This window comes from Typha latifolia, chromosome 13, assembly GCF_019914945.1.
Source record: "Typha latifolia isolate L0001 chromosome 13, TyphaL0001v2, whole genome shotgun sequence".
NCBI lineage: Eukaryota > Viridiplantae > Streptophyta > Magnoliopsida > Poales > Typhaceae > Typha > Typha latifolia.
The window spans coordinates 173,976-190,044 of NC_133098.1; the positions used below are offsets into that span (position 1 = coordinate 173,976).

Here is a 16,069-nt window from a genome sequence, read left to right on the forward strand (position 1 = left end):
TAAAACCTCATTCTAAAATAGTGTCATTTGTCTGTATTTTCCTTGTTAGTTCTGCACGTTCATCAGTAGATAATCCTAGTTCTAGCTGGGCTGCATCAAATAGATTCAACTTGCCCTACACAAATATATATCATACTACCATCAGCAGGAAAATTAACGGGGACATATAGCAATAACAGTCTTGTGGTTTCAATTACGAAATACAGCATACCCAAGAAATAAAATCAGATCGAGCTTTAAATGACTGCAGAAGTGAATAGAACGCATCTAGGTCAAGCCGATGCATTTCACGCTCGAGCTCATTCTGTGGCTGTGCCAGTGTGCATGGAAGTGTACCTACAACACCTCTTTCATCCGAGATGATTGGATCTACACTGATGCCCCGTTTCTTATTCGACCGAGGGATATCATCATCATTTCCTGGAGTCACATTTCAAGTACAGCTGAATCAACTCAAATATCAGCACTCAGCAAATTACATGGAAAGAGAACACCACACCACCCACTGACATGTAGAAGCACATAAAACCTTTTGTTTGGAACAATTGGATTGTACACTGCTGAGCTAACCAGAAGTGAGCGACCCCAGAGAAATATGGACTCCACTAGATAATTGGCACAAGTGGATGACTTAAGAATTGCTTAGCTGAACTTCCAGTTCTTTTACTAATGTCAGACCCTTCAAGTGCTAGCCTTGTTCACTTCTCTCACTTCATTGAAGTCAACTCAAGTCGATGTCATGCACTTCAATGAACTACAGTCTAAAAGTCTCATAAAATTGGTGGTATCACAAAAGAAATCGTTGGCTAATCATTTTGGACAGCCAGCTCACTTATTGCTTCCTTTGTTCAAGATCATAACCTTCCAGTCAAGGGATAACTCCACGGATACTTTCTCAACATAGTCTTGAGAAGAAAGAAAGAAAGTAGTTAAAAATGTCTAACATCTTACAAGACTAAAATCTTTGTTCCAGTGAGGTTCCAGTGTTTAAAATCTTTATGAAAAACAACATGATGCTTTTTTGCCCTGTCATGATTGTAAAAAAGAAAAGGATATCTTAAGAAGTCAGGAATCAGAATCCTAAATGTTAATCCTCCACTTTTAGAGAAATCACATAACCTCTTGCATCACACTGTAATAAATGATAAAAGACGAAGGTGTAACTTGTATTGAGATCCCCATTCTCTCAACATTAAGTTATCGGTTTCTCTATTCTAAGAAATGCATAGTCAATGGAGGTACACAAACATTATTGCAGAACTTCCTATCTAGTATCTACGAACATAATACCAAGTCTATCTTCTTTGCCTTCTATATTATAAAATAAAATAAAAAGCAAAAAGCCAGCAGATAAAAGATGACACAATCTTTCCCCACAAGATTAAGTGAACCCAAAACCACCATAAATTATCAATACCAAATCAAGATTTGTAATCCTAGAAAATTTTCATCTCAAAGAACTAATAATGTACCCAATCTTGCCCTACAATTTCGTGCACCAAGTCCATTCAATGCAAGAATAACTCTACAAACCTTATAAACATAAAAAACGAATGATAACAACTTTGGTCTACAAGGAAAGAACTCGATGCTACTCACCACAGCCATTTGGGCCCTCCATTGCCAGATTACTCGAAGGACCCGAGATACCAAATTAGAACAAAGAAACGAACTTATTGGCCTGTAAGAAGAATAACGTATCTTTTGCTTCGCGGATAGATCAATGGCCGATCAAGAACGAAAGATCTATTTCTCTTGAACACATTCCACTGCCGAGCACGTATGCTGAGCCAATTCGATCTATGGGATGCCGAGGCGAGATAGAATTCAAAGCACGTAGGGGAATTTGGTAGAGATTTCTCGAAGATTAATTAGGAGAGAAAACGTTAGGGAGGAGAAAGTAAATGGAGGGGGAAAAGGCGCAATCTCGCAGAGAGAGGGGAGCGCGGTAATGGTTCGCGAAAGCGAGACAAAGACGTGGGAATAAAATTTTAAAAGAGATTTTTTAAAAAACCAGACTTGGAAGATAGTCTAACTTCGCACGGGGATTTTGTAGTTTAATTCTAATTAATTTTTTTTATTGATAAGATTAAAATTTAAAATTTAGTTGTATATATTTTGTTATAATAAATTGTGTATAATTTACGCATACAATAAACACTAAAGCTCATTATATTAATAAAAGATGAACTATAATTAAATTGTAAAATAATCAGTAAATTTTTTTTTTTCTCTTTGAGAAAAAGAGTTGTTATATCTATTAGGACTTTAAATTTATGTGGTAAGTTTGATTCGACTAGTGTGGTTGGAGTTACCAAGTTGTCTCGAACAAGATCGAGAAACTCCTAACCAACTTCTCTAGGTATCAATGCTTATTGTTACTGTAACTGACATACACAATATATTTCTCATATATAGACAGCTATATCTAAGCTAATTTGATTTAATAGACGGCTGAGATAGAAGAATACTACTTGCACTAACAACCAAGTCCAAGCAAGATGAGACTAGCACATGCCACCAATATAGCTTAGTAGCTGACTCTCTGTTAGCACATAATAAAAATTATGATTTTGATTACTGTTATATGCATATGATTTGAGTTTTTTAAAATTGTTTATTAAGAAGGTCAATCAGATGTAATTTATGATTAGCCAAATCTATTAGAAAAGAGAAAAAGAGAGAGAGAGAGAGAAAAAAGATTAGCTTTAAGCTGTGGTTGAATGATAGATGGACCTAGTACAAGATCGGATAATCCACTAGCAAACTCTCGGCACGTGAGGCGCCACGACGAGCCTAAACTCCTCACATCTCACATGGCTAGAAGCGGTCCAATAATTCCACAAATCCCACGCAATCCCCCTCGTCAGTTGTCACACGAGCGAACTCGACTCGAACCTAATAGAAAGAGAGCGATGATGTTGCTTCATCTCTCCTCTCTGCCTTCCCTCCGCTTCCCCTCTTCCACTGCTCTCTCCAAAACCCTCCTTCCTCTCCTCTCCTTCTCCAATCCAGTCTCACTATCTCCTCCTCTCTCCTCCCTCCGGAGATTCCGATCGCCGACGCTTCTCTTACCGTCCGATTGGTGCCGATCTCCTATCCATCGGCTGAGCCGAGCCGGTTTCGCGGCTGGAGAACGGATCTCCGGCGTCGCTCCGATGGAATCTACGGCCGCCGATTCTCCGGTTACGGCTGCGGCTGACGCCAGCAGACTTGGAGATGGGAGTCTCCGAGAGGAGAGGGTTAGTTTGACCCTCGAGGAATTGAATTGGGACCACTCGTTTGTGAGGGAACTGCCGGGCGATCCAAGAACGGATAAGATGCCGAGAGAGGTATCTATTTCCTAGTTTTCCTACATCCGAGTCCTATGAATTTGGCCATACGGCTAATAGTAGATTTGGTACGCTTCTGCTGTTATTTGTCGATTATTCTACCGAAAGGTACATATGATGGATCTAGGTCATGAATAGCACTCTTACTCTCGAGGGTTCTTGCAAAACTCACTTTCTACTCTGCACACAATTTAAAACTATAAATTAATGCTCTCGGAATTGTTTCATCTATAAAGGAAAAAAATAATAAAAAGTATTTGTTCGCTTGCTATAAAAAGCTACGCCATGTAACTTTGACTTTGATAGAATGGTGATCCTCTTGATACTTTTGTTTCATTAGTGAAAAAAATGAGGTTATTTGATTTTTCAGGTGCTGCATGCCTGTTACACAAAAGTGTCTCCATCGGCTGAAGTGGAAAATCCTCAGCTCGTAGCCTGGTCAGAGTCTGTTGCCAACTTGCTTGATTTGGATTACAAAGAGTAAGTAGCTTTTCTTCTCGTAATTGTTAATTCGTTTCAGCTTTTCATCAAATTCAATGCTGTCTTACGAGTTTGACATTTCTTTTATGTTTCAAAGTTCAAATAGTATATTTTTGGGTGATAAAAGACATTAAATAGCTTCGAAGTTTCTTCGCTTTCATTGTTCGAATGAAATTTAAAGCATTCAATTTCTAGCTTTGAAGTTTCTTCACTTTCATTGCGGGAATGAAACTTAAAGAATTCAATTTCTATCTCTCTATCTTTAAATATTTTTTTTCCATATAGGTTATATGACTTACTTTATGTGAAAACTGGAAAAAGGAAAAACAGTTCTAATGATCATGATACATGACTTAACAAAATTTCTAATTAATGATCATAGATTATTAAGTTTGTTCCCCACTTACCCTTCTTTCTTAACATTTCTCTATATACTATGTAAAACAGTAAAAGTTACTGGCTTCCTACTAATTGTCTCTGGATCAATAGTTCTCCTTACCAGGGTTGTCCCAAGAAAGCGTATCACTTTTTTATACGCTGAAGAGAACAAGTATTTGGAGCAAACCATGTCGATTCTTCTCCACTCATCTCTGTTTAACACAAAGACTTGCTCTGACCAAGTGCTATCATGTCTTCTCGTACTAATTTCTTTTATGCATTGGTTTTCTCCTCCTTTTGAATGGCTACTATTTGAATGAAACCATTCATCCACTTGATGATGGTCTATGGACAGGTCCAAAGTCCAAACTGCCATAATCTATTTTCACTTTTTTTTTTCTACAATGAGTGCTATATCCTAATTTATTTTATATATTGGGACCATTTGGTTTCATGCGTTTTAAGATACAATATCTATAATGTTAATGAGAAATCAATGTAAACAAAAGTTCCATATCTTTCATCTTTTCTTTTAATTAAAGGTTGAGATAATGTGTCTTGACACCCACTTAATTGAAGTGGATGTCACGATGCCTTACGTGAGCCCATTCTAGCTATTGAAAAGGATATTTCCTGGGTTCTACAAATAAAAAACTAATCATATATTATATTTTATAAGTGTAGATGCAATTTTTCTAGATACATGTAGCCAAATAGTCCTATTATTATTTCTTATTCTATCCTTTCTAGTCATAGCACTCATACACCTTTATATTCTTTATGCGTTTTATCTGTATTTTCTTTCTAAAATTCTGCCTGTACAGTATACTTGATTTTATGTCTTTCAACAGCGGGTAAGAGGCGTTGATAAGGAGGCTTACATATAGCTTGGTAACCAGAGCAAAGCTTTTGTGGTGAAAACTTTAAAAAGGAATGAAGAGATCACTACCTCACTAATTGAAATTTATGCTCATCATATTGGGCCAGCCAATAAAAAATTTGTCAAGGTGTGAATGCAGCATGGATGGAGTAGACAAATGAAAACTGATATTTATCTTAAAAAAATGCCTAGTGGAAGAGCCCCTATTTAATTATGAAGAGCTTGTGACTACAAAATTGGATAATTAGACAATTTCTAGAGGAAGTCAAAATTGTTTCCTCAATATGGAAACTGAAGTTTTACTATGTTTAGTGCTTAAAGAATAACTCATTAGTGACTTATGTACAATTCAAAGTATGGAAGGCCAAATAAGGGTGGTATTGAAATGCACATCATGCAATACAGTCTCTGTTTTATGGGCTGGATTCTCTCTCCAAATGATATTCAAATTGTTGGCCATTGCGCCCTTGTTTTAATAGTGTCTTTTGGACAGCAATCTATCTGAGTTGGCCTTGATATCCATGTGTCTGTGACTTCTCAGATTTGAAAGACAAGATTTCCCGCTATTATTCTCTGGAGCAATGCCTTTGGTTGGAGGGTAAGTTCAAGCTGTATCAGTATTCTTATTAAATGTCTATACCTTCAATATTCATTGCTGCTGCTGCTTTTCTACAGTGTTTTAACAGTGCTTACAAGCATTTGCAGGATGCCCTATGCCCAATGCTATGGCGGACATCAGTTTGGTGTGTGGGCTGGTCAGCTGGGGGATGGCCGTGCAATAACTCTTGGTGAGTTTCTAAATTCTCAAGGTGAAAGGTGGGAATTGCAACTCAAGGGTGCTGGGAAGACTCCATACAGCCGATTTGCAGATGGCCTTGCTGTTTTACGAAGTAGCATTCGCGAATTTTTATGCAGCGAAGCAATGAATGGACTGGGTATTCCTACAACTCGTGCCCTTTGTCTAGTCACAACTGGAAAATATGTCGTCCGAGACATGTTTTATGAGTATGTCATCAAAATTATCAATTGCATACGGCTACATCTATCTATGTGTCTGCAAGTGACTGTCTATTTATATGTTGGTTCAGGATGTATTCTTAGGCATTCTACTTCTAGCTTGTCTAGCTTATTTCATCTGAATTAGTAATACAATATGTAGATAAGAAAAACAGATTATAGGGGGCTTTAGACGATTGTATATCGAATTTTCTTTGGACACTTTCCCCAATATTTTGTGGTAGTGTGACAAGTTGAATAGTATAGTCTAGAGACCTGGCTGATATATGGCAAGAAGTGTTGTACAAATGATTTAGATTTGGTTAATTTCAGATGTCACATTCTTGGTAAATCATCTGTTGCTGATAATCATCAGTTGTGTGGACAGTTGTTAATAACATAAAATTGAAGAGTTGGTGAAGAAAAGGAGTAATTTTGTATTCTTTTACTGTACTGTGATTCCATCAGGGTGACGGCTCTATGTTCTTGCAAATTATAAAATTACAGGGTGGTCCTACCTTTTGATTAACTAGCTGAAAGGAATATTCGTACATCTGTATCTTGAAAGTGATATTTGATTTGGTGTCTACCATGTATTGACTAATTCCTATCTCATGTTAAGTTATGGAAAAATATGATTAGACTAATTTGTAGATGCATTAACTTCATTTTCAATGAAAATGTGCACAAGTAGAATGCTGTATGCTCTTGATACTTGTCTCACTGTCATGATGGGACAATTTCATTTCTATTCGTTGATTTAATAGGAGATAGGTAAAACATCAGTCATCATTTTGTCATCAGGCTGCCAATCCTTTGACTCTCAATTGGTTCCTTTACTGCCAACCCACTGCTTGATTCTCAAGATGGGTCGCTGTCCTTCCCCTTGAGTGTTGATTATGTGTTATCTCCTATTATATTGCAGCTTAGTTATGTGTGATACAAGATCCCTGTTGCTTCCAAGTTGTTACCTGATGTTTCAGATCATAATCCATCTATTTGTACTGTCCTTTTGTTATTCCCCCCCCCCTCTCTCTCTCTCTCGAGTTTATGGATCAGAAATGTTTTGAATAAATGATGATCATTCTTTATGATATTCACAGTGGCAATTCAAAGGAGGAACCAGGTGCAATTGTTTGCCGGGTTTCACAATCCTTTCTACGGTTTGGTTCATACCAGATACACGCCTCTAGAGGCAAGGAAGATCTTGATATTGTTCGTGTTCTGGCTGACTATACAATTCGACATCACTTTTCCCATCTTGAGAATATCACGAAGAGCGAGAGCTTATCTTTCGAGGCTGGTGAAGGTGGCTCTTTAGCAATTGATTTGACTTCCAACAAGTATGCAGGTAAGATCTCACGTATATGCTATTTATGCATTTTCCTCTTTCTTAAATATAATAGAAGCAAATGCCTATAAAATCATGTTTTTTGTGTTATTTGGACTCCATCAGCTTGGTCTGTTGAGGTAGCGGAGCGTACTGCTTCCTTGGTAGCCAGGTGGCAGGGGGTGGGTTTCACCCATGGCGTGCTCAACACTGACAACATGAGTGTTTTGGGCTTAACTATTGATTATGGACCTTTTGGCTTCTTGGATGCATTTGACCCCAGTTACACTCCAAATACGACAGATCTTCCAGGACGGAGGTATTGCTTTGCCAACCAGCCAGATGTTGGCTTATGGAATATTGCACAATTTACTGCAACTTTATCTGCTGCCAAACTTATCAGCAAAGAAGAGGCAGACTATGCCATGGAAAGGTAATGATAGCTTCTTCTGCATTTTTATAATGTGTTTGATGGAAAATAATTATTCTTGTTTTTTAATCTGTTGCAGGTATGGAACCAAGTTCATGGATGAGTATCAATCTATAATGACCAGAAAGCTTGGTCTAACTAAGTACAATAAACAGTTAATTAGTACGCTTCTCAACAACATGGCTGTTGACAAAGTTGACTACACAAATTTCTTTCGATTGCTTTCAAATATTAAAGCAGACCCCAAAATTCCAGAAAATGAGCTCCTTGTTCCACTTAAGGCTGCTCTGTTAGATATTGGGAAGGAAAGAAAAGAAGCATGGTGTAGTTGGTTGCAGATCTACATTGAAGAGGTAGAGTACGTGCCACCTGCTTTTTGGCAATCTTTTCTCCTATAGTTACTTTCCATGAGAATGAAGGCTTTAACCACGTTTGTATTATACTTTCTCCCACTATATAGTAGATCTTACTAATATTGTTTTTCATTTCCTTTATGTTTTTTGATCTTCTGTATTTGCTTGAAAGTTGTGTGGAAATTTTAAATTGGTATACAAACTTCTCATTTTAAAACTTCTCCCACTATATATGTGCTTGTAGCTGCTGTTTACTTGCTCGTCCTTTCAAACGCAGCATGACGATTATATAGACAAACATATTTTCATGATTCATCTTTGGCTGCATCTATTTGATCATAGGCATAGCCACAAAATTTTGCTTATAAATATGTTATCCAAAAAGCAAATTCCCGAGATCTTGCATTTTTTTTTTGTGTATTTAAGATGTTTGACGATTCTTTGTTTAGTTAGAAGCACCATACCTCTCATTTAGGAGACACCAACATGCAATTTAGTGTCTATTATATGCTGGGCTTATTCTCTCCTATGTTTGTTCATTGTGAAGCTGGTCTCAAGTGGCATTCTAGATGACAAAAGGAAAGCTGCGATGAACTCTGTTAATCCAAAATACATCCTCCGGAATTATCTCTGTCAAAGTGCTATTGATTGTGCCGAACAAGGTGATTATGAAGAAGTTCGTCGGCTATTGAAAGTCATGGAGCATCCATATGATGAACAGCCTGGAATGGAGAAGTATGCAAGATTGCCACCTGCATGGGCCTATAGGCCGGGCGTGTGCATGCTGTCTTGCTCTTCTTGAGTAGTCAACTGCTGCCCTCCCTGTTTTATCTTGTAAATCCAAGCATGTTTTTGGAGTTTTGTTTTCACAATAAAAAAAAAAGAAAAGAAATAGTTTATTATAGGTACTAGAAGTATATCAATTCCTCAGTCTTGGCCCTAGAAGTATGACAGTTGGTGTTTGAAACACGGCTAATTTTATGAATACTTGCATCTTCTATGCAAGGCATGGGAAGTTGCTGATTAATTTTATAAGCCTGAAGGACGTATTCATGCCCGAAATTTTAGTGACTAATTCTTGATTTACATGAAACATATATTAGAACTGCAGTGAGTTACAGCTGGATATTTTGATTGAATGCTCTTTAGTTGCTGGTATGCAATAAATGAAAAATTATTTCCTGACTTGAGCAATAAGTGGCATGTCGAGATTACGACTGAATTTCCATTTGAAAAGAGCAATGGGATCACACTTGATAAGAACCTGACATTAATGCTATTTCAGAAAGAGGAAACAAGTAGGAAATTGATTTGGTAGGTTGGGTTTGGACTGACATTCTATAAAAATGCATAGGTCATACTTGTTGGTGTATGTGATCCTGACAGAAATCTTCCGCTTGGTTTGGTCTTGAGATCTTGTTCACATAATAAGCCACTCAGATCAAATCCATTCCCGTGGAGTTAAAACTTTTACAACGCTACAAAGATCTTATGGGGAAAACATAAATTGGACGTACATCTCAAAACTGTGTACCCAGACTATTTTGCTAACTACAACATTCATGTGCCTGAGTTGTGAACTGATCGGACCGTCGGTCTATTCCTGGGTCTCAATACACGTATAACGTGTTTCACCTGAAAACCACCATTACCATGCTACTTCCTTTACCTAAAACCATATTATAACCCAGAACTACTAGAAGAGCGATGACCGATGACCTCGAGACAACTTCTCACGGCCAGGGTCATGGTCATCAAATATTAAAAATAGTCTCGTGAGTTCATCAAACTATCGGACTGAGACTTTGACGCGTGCGTCAAAGCAATGAACCATCACTGACGTGGCGATACCCAATTAAATATTAAATTATTTTGTACCCAACCCAGAAATGGCAACCACGGAATTAGGAAGAAAAAATACCCCCTACTTCCCACCGATCACACGGCTCCTACTATTTTTAAAGCCCCATCCTTGAACCTCGGCTCTCTTCTTTCACCCATTCCTCTCCCTTCTCTCCCTCGCATCGCAAGAGACTCCGGAATTCCGTAAAGCCCGGATCGCCCATAATGGAGAAACCAACGGTAGCACCATGGAAGACCTTGGAGGGGAAGGTCGTCATGGTTACCGGCGCCTCCTCCGGCATCGGCCGCGAGTTCTGCCTCGACCTGGCACGTGCCGGTTGCCGGATCGTGGCGGCGGCGCGGAGGAAGGATCTCCTCCGATCCCTCTGCGAGGAGATCAATGGCGGGGGATCGTCGTCGTCGTCGGCAGCGGATGCGGATCATCGGGAAACGTCGGCCGTCCGATCGGTTGCGATAGAGCTTGACGTGAGCGGGAAGGAATCAGAGATCGAAGCGTCTGTGGGGAAGGCGTGGGATGCGTTCGGGAGGATCGATGCATTGGTAAACAACGCCGGGGTGCGAGGTGAGACAATCTTGATTCACTTGGATTTTTCGAATAGGCTAATAGTTGGTTATTTGATGATTTATTTTACTGTGGTTCTCCAGTAGACCGTGGTTAAAAAATTACGGAAGTGGGGTCGTTATCGTTTATTTTTTAATCTCGCAACAAATTTTGTTAACAACGATTAAATCTATAAAACATTGCTATCAATGCTCGATTGAAACTGGATTACTGGAGCAATTGGACCTTTGTCCTTTTAAAGAAAAGAGTTGTCCATTATTTCTTGGTAAAAATCTCTTTTTTACTATTGTGATTTACACTTCCAGTGCCATTTAGGCTGCCCACAGTCAGTTGATCTATTCATATGTGTTCCATCTATGACTCTGATTATCTTACGGTGCATATTTCAGGCGGTGTTTATTCCACACTTGATTGGACTGAAGATGAATGGAATAGATTAATTAGAACAAATCTAACTGGACTATGGCTAGTAACCAAGCATGTGTGCAGACGCATGCGTGATGAAAAACTGAAAGGATCCGTTATCAACATTTCATCTATTGGTGGTATTAATCGTGGACAGTTACCGGGAGGAGTTGCATATACTGCATCAAAAGGAGCTGTCAATTCCATCACCAAGGTATTGTCTCTCTAATCTAATAGCAAAAGATTATTTTTTGGACTTTCTAATTTCTACCTGACATGGGTGCTATGTTCTATATATCTTCTAGGATAACTAAGTATTAAATGTTTAGTAACGCGTCTTTTGCTAAAGCCATCCTTTCCATCCTTTGGCATGGTTGGTCTTCTTGAGTTTTTGTTTTTTTTTGGGGGGGGGGGGGGAGCAATATTGGTCTTCTTGAGTTATGTGAAACATTTTGATGAATAACCTTACCTGCCAAGCTTAAAAGTTCTCCGGTGCCTTGGGCAAATTGATTTTTCTTTGAGACGCTAGTAGTTGTCTTTGTCCTTGATTATGTCCTGGTTTCTTATAGTTCGGTACATACGTATCTCATAATTGTTCACTCAAGGTTAGGCATATGCTGCCATCCTTGTCTGATGTCTGCAACCAGCAAAGCAGATGATTAGGAGTTGCTTAATCTCATGTCCACTTGCTTTGCAAATAGTTTCAAAATTTTCCAATAAGTTTGTAAATATTTAAAGATCTTTTTTCATCATCTCCTGGTGTTGTTTCTGAGTTCTGACTTACCTGCTGACCGGTGTTTATCTTTGTAGTTTAAATCTACCCGCATCATAAGTATTAAAAAAAAATATGCTTATGTCATATGTTTCCTTTCGTATTAAATTTTTTTTCATTAGTATTGAAGCTAAATAGATTGGCAATTGCGCTACAGATAATGGCCTTGGAGCTGGGAGAACATAACATCAGAGTCAACTCTATCGCACCTGGACTGTTCAAGTCCGAGATAACTTCTGGGCTTATGGAAAAGCAATGGATTAACAACGTTGCTGAGAGAACTGTTCCACTGAGAACATTTGGCACATCTGATCCAGCATTGACATCGGTTGTTCGCTATCTGATTCACGACGCATCAGAGTATGTGTCAGGAAACATTTTTATTGTCGATGCGGGAGTCACCTTACCAGGTCTCCCCCTTTTCTCTTCTCTTTGATCGTTATGTCTGCTCGTGACTCCTAAACTATTAATAAGTTGGGGGTTGGAATTCATGCAACTCCGAAGGTGAACGCAACCATATGCAGTACTAGTGTGGAAGACAGATCGAAACTCAACAATAAATTTTAGATCAAAACATTCAATTCATTTGAATTTTTTTATCATAACTTTGAGTAGCTATTGCTGCTACTGTTTTTCTATCTCGCAAAGGCTGTCAGTAATTTTCTGTTCGTAAGATAGAAGTGTGATTTACTGATTGATTAGTTTCTGCAATCTGAAAATCCTGTACCAAGGTCATTTCACAATGTTTGCTTAATTTCCTGTCTTAACTTTATCCTGGGAACACTAAATGTATGCAATAGTGCTCTTCTTTTTTCTTTTTCTTTTGTTGGGTGAGTTGGGAATTATTCCCAGATATTATGCATAGGAAGATATATCACAATTTATAAAGTACTATTGCATGAGTTAATATTTATTTACAAGAAGAAGAAGAAGAAAAAAGGCCATACGTGATTCAATGGATAATACCAATGTGATTCAATGGAAAGTATCTTATCAGCCCCTCCTCCTCAGATCTCGTATAACATTCCGACTTGCAAAATTTTCCCCGGTGGGATTCGCAGCGTAGCAACATTAGACCTGAAGTTCTTCTGCAAGAACCTATACAAGTTATCCACGGCGAAGTGCTTAAACCAGCCATGCTTTTTATCCATCTTTAAGATGATCCTCCCCAGCACAAAGATTGCTCCACTGTCCAATGCCGAGTGCAGCATCTCAACTTCTACAGCATCTGTAGCTATCTCTTCTAGCGCGGCGATGACCGACTCCGCATACTCATCGCCTCCCATGTTGTGGCTGTCCATGTAACCATATTGAACTAGGCATCTATACACACCATTGGGACCCAGTTTGGCGACAAGGAAGCGTTCGCTAGGGAGGACAGATCTAACTGGGAGAATTCTAACAGTGATGAACACCATTACTTGGCGAAGACTTCCTATGTGCTGCACGTAGTGTCGCACGATAGGTGGAACGCCATTGATCAGATCAGTGCAGAAGAAGCAGGCACCTGGTACTCGACTGCTTCTCGCCACCAACTGGTCGAATTCTTGCCTTTTCATCTTCTTGCTGGCTTCGTACGCGCTCTTCTTGCTCCTCCCGTAAGTCCAAGACAGTGTGATTGCGACGAAGATGGCTGAGATCGCGAAAGGCACCCATCCACCTTCTGCTATCTTGTTCAGCAGTGATGTCATATACGTACCTTCAATCCCGATAAACACTAGGAAGAACAGGGCTATAAGGATGATGTTGGTTTCCCAAATAACAGTCATTACTACAGTCATCAGGAATGTGGTAATCAGCATAACCCAAATCACTGCCACTCCTGCGCAAAACAATATTAATCCATCAAATCAGTTTATAAGTGTCAATCAACAAAGGAGAGAAATCTTTTGGGTTAAAACTATATTGGTTACTCACCATATGCCTGTCCAATTTCTGGGCCACCCTTGAAGCCAACTGTGATTAAGATGCACAGGATCATCAGGAAGTAATTCACTTCAGGAGAGTAGACTTGTCCCTCGTATTTATCTGAGGTGTGAATCATAGTCACTCGCGGGAAACAACCTAGCGCCATCGATTGCCTAATGATGGAGAAGCTTGCAGATATCAATGACTGGCTAGCAACAACAGCAGCTAAGGTTGCTATCACAAACATTGGCCAAAATATAGGTTCTGGCATAGTGCTATAAAATCCTTTGCTGAGGTCGCCAGGGTTCTTAATCATATACGCTGCTTGACCGGCATATCCAAGAAGCAGCGACGGATAGACCACGGTAGAGAAAGCCAACTGTAACATAAAAAATTCCAAAGTTCAGCTCAACCTTTCACAGGTTTTAAAAGATGATCAGGCACCAATTTACCTGAATTGCTCTCTTGTTGAAGTGGCCTAGATCAGCAAACATCGCTTCGGCGCCTGCTTGACATTTTAAAGGTCATTAACAATTTATGAAGCCTTACATCTTTACATAGCAACTGGAGAAAGTAAAAAAAAACTGACCTGTTATGCATAATATAATTGCACCAAGGAGCTCCCAACCTTGTCTTTTGTTTTTTGCAAAGAATAAGTAGATGTAATGAGGTGAAACTGCCTTAAAGATTGTTGGGTACCACTTGATGATATTGTATAGTCCAATTGCTGCAGTTGAACTAAACCATAGCAGCATGACCGGGGAGAAAGCGAAGCCAACTTTACTTGTGCCAAGTCTCTCAAACAGGAAGAGAATGAAAAGAATGATCACAGATAAAATGACAACATGCTCTGCAACAATCATGCTTCTTTGTATCAATCACAGATATTTGGTAAAAGAACAAAAAGAAATTCATGGAAAATTTAAGATGAACCCGTGCTTACCTTGCGTTATCTTTGACGATCTTGATTGGATTCCTTGGACTGCAGAAAGAACTATTGAAGGCACGAAAGAATTAGGATACAATTATTAAAACAAAACAAAAAGGAAACAGAGCAAAACTACAAGGCATATCTCTAAGCATATATATAAAAGCACATGTAAGAATATATCTATCGACATATATATAAAAGCACATGTAAGAATATATTATTGTACCTTCAAAAGGGAAACAATACCTTTTGGTGATAATATAATAACTATCAAGTTTTATGCTGCATTCGGAGATAGCTCTGCTATTTATAATAAGATATGAACACAATTTGAATAGTGAGAGTACCTGAGATTGCAGGGGTGAGGGCTCCATCACCGATCAACATGCAAGTACCAAGCAACACTACATAGGTAATCATAGTCTGCGCTTTTGAGCTCCCTTCCAGAAATCTCTGTGCCTGGGATTGTAGTCTTCTGCGTTTACTGTGAAACTTCAAGTTATGATCTGACTCCAACCTCGTGAGTGGCATAATCATCTTGCCCTTGAAATTTATACGCTGGCGAAGGATAGAGTACAGAGCAAAAGTCCCACCTATACCCATTAGTTGTACACAAAGTTGAGAGAAGATGGTTAAAACTGATCTAAATCTTTTCAGCAGATCGAAAAGGCGTTCTAAATAACTTCACCTTCTCCGTGGTCGTCGGCGCGCAAGACGATGAACACGTACTTGACGAGAGCCATCATCGTTAACGTCCAGAAGATCAAACTCATTACGCCCAATATATCAGTCTCCCCAAGGTTTGGCAAGGTAATGGAGGAGAAGACATACAGTGGCGACGTCCCGATATCCCCATAGACGACCCCGAGAGATTGATAACCCAGCAATAGATTTTGCATTGTAGTAAATTTCTGCAAACCAAGCCTACTTACATCTCCATGCAGTATTACTCAACTTTTTTTCTCCTTAAAAAAGTTAAGACAGAAAGATTCAAAAAGGTTTTGTAACATACCATGGGTGTACGTTGTGGCATCTTGTAAGCAGAGCCGAAGCTAAGATTTCTTTGGGTGGTATTGCTCTCCTCCGCAACGGACGGGACCTCTGGGTTTTCTTTGTCATGGGCGGTATCATTGCCGACTTCTACGTCCCTGGTGATCTCAGTGCCGACTTCTATGACCGTCTCGTCTCTCGCCTCTTCGCCTTCCATCTCTTAGAATGTAGATTAATCTCTGGAACGTGGAGAGAGATCAAACAGAGGATGGAAGAGTTGTGACGATCCAATATTTATAAAACGAAATTAGATATATAATTAGATATTTAGTTCTTTTTTTCTTATAGGATTCTGTTACATTAAATTAAAAGCTTAAACAAAAAAGATAGATTAGAGTCCCATCTTATTATGACTCTGTTATTCTTTTTAGATATACAAAAAGGAGGGTTAAGTTAGAG

The 16,069-nt window shown here is 39.0% G+C and overlaps 3 protein-coding genes across 3 annotated transcripts; 2 read left to right on the forward strand and 1 right to left on the reverse strand.

The window, feature by feature from the left end:
- The first annotated feature begins 2,852 nt into the window (after positions 1-2,852).
- LOC140799821 (uncharacterized) lies at positions 2,853-9,214 on the forward strand. The gene is made up of 8 exons (XM_073154297.1): positions 2,853-3,332; positions 3,703-3,812; positions 5,612-5,668; positions 5,776-6,075; positions 7,170-7,417; positions 7,523-7,829; positions 7,906-8,179; positions 8,727-9,214. Exons 1-8 carry the CDS (start codon positions 2,916-2,918, stop codon positions 8,979-8,981), a joined length of 1,968 nt encoding a protein of 655 aa, XP_073010398.1. The 5' UTR covers positions 2,853-2,915; the 3' UTR covers positions 8,982-9,214.
- Positions 9,215-9,995: 781 nt separating this feature from the next.
- LOC140799822 (uncharacterized) lies at positions 9,996-12,596 on the forward strand. The gene is made up of 3 exons (XM_073154298.1): positions 9,996-10,604; positions 10,994-11,223; positions 11,939-12,596. The coding sequence occupies exons 1-3, from the start codon at positions 10,247-10,249 to the stop codon at positions 12,215-12,217; spliced, it is 867 nt and encodes a 288-aa protein (XP_073010399.1). The 5' UTR covers positions 9,996-10,246; the 3' UTR covers positions 12,218-12,596.
- A 192-nt stretch (positions 12,597-12,788) lies between these two features.
- LOC140800118 (potassium transporter 26-like) lies at positions 12,789-15,827 on the reverse strand. Its single transcript, XM_073154781.1, has 8 exons — positions 15,633-15,827; positions 15,309-15,531; positions 14,968-15,258; positions 14,633-14,683; positions 14,279-14,539; positions 14,142-14,194; positions 13,699-14,068; positions 12,789-13,603 (listed from the first exon to the last, which is right to left on the reverse strand). Exons 1-8 carry the CDS (start codon positions 15,825-15,827, stop codon positions 12,789-12,791), a joined length of 2,259 nt encoding a protein of 752 aa, XP_073010882.1.
- Between the last annotated feature and the right edge of the window lie 242 nt (positions 15,828-16,069).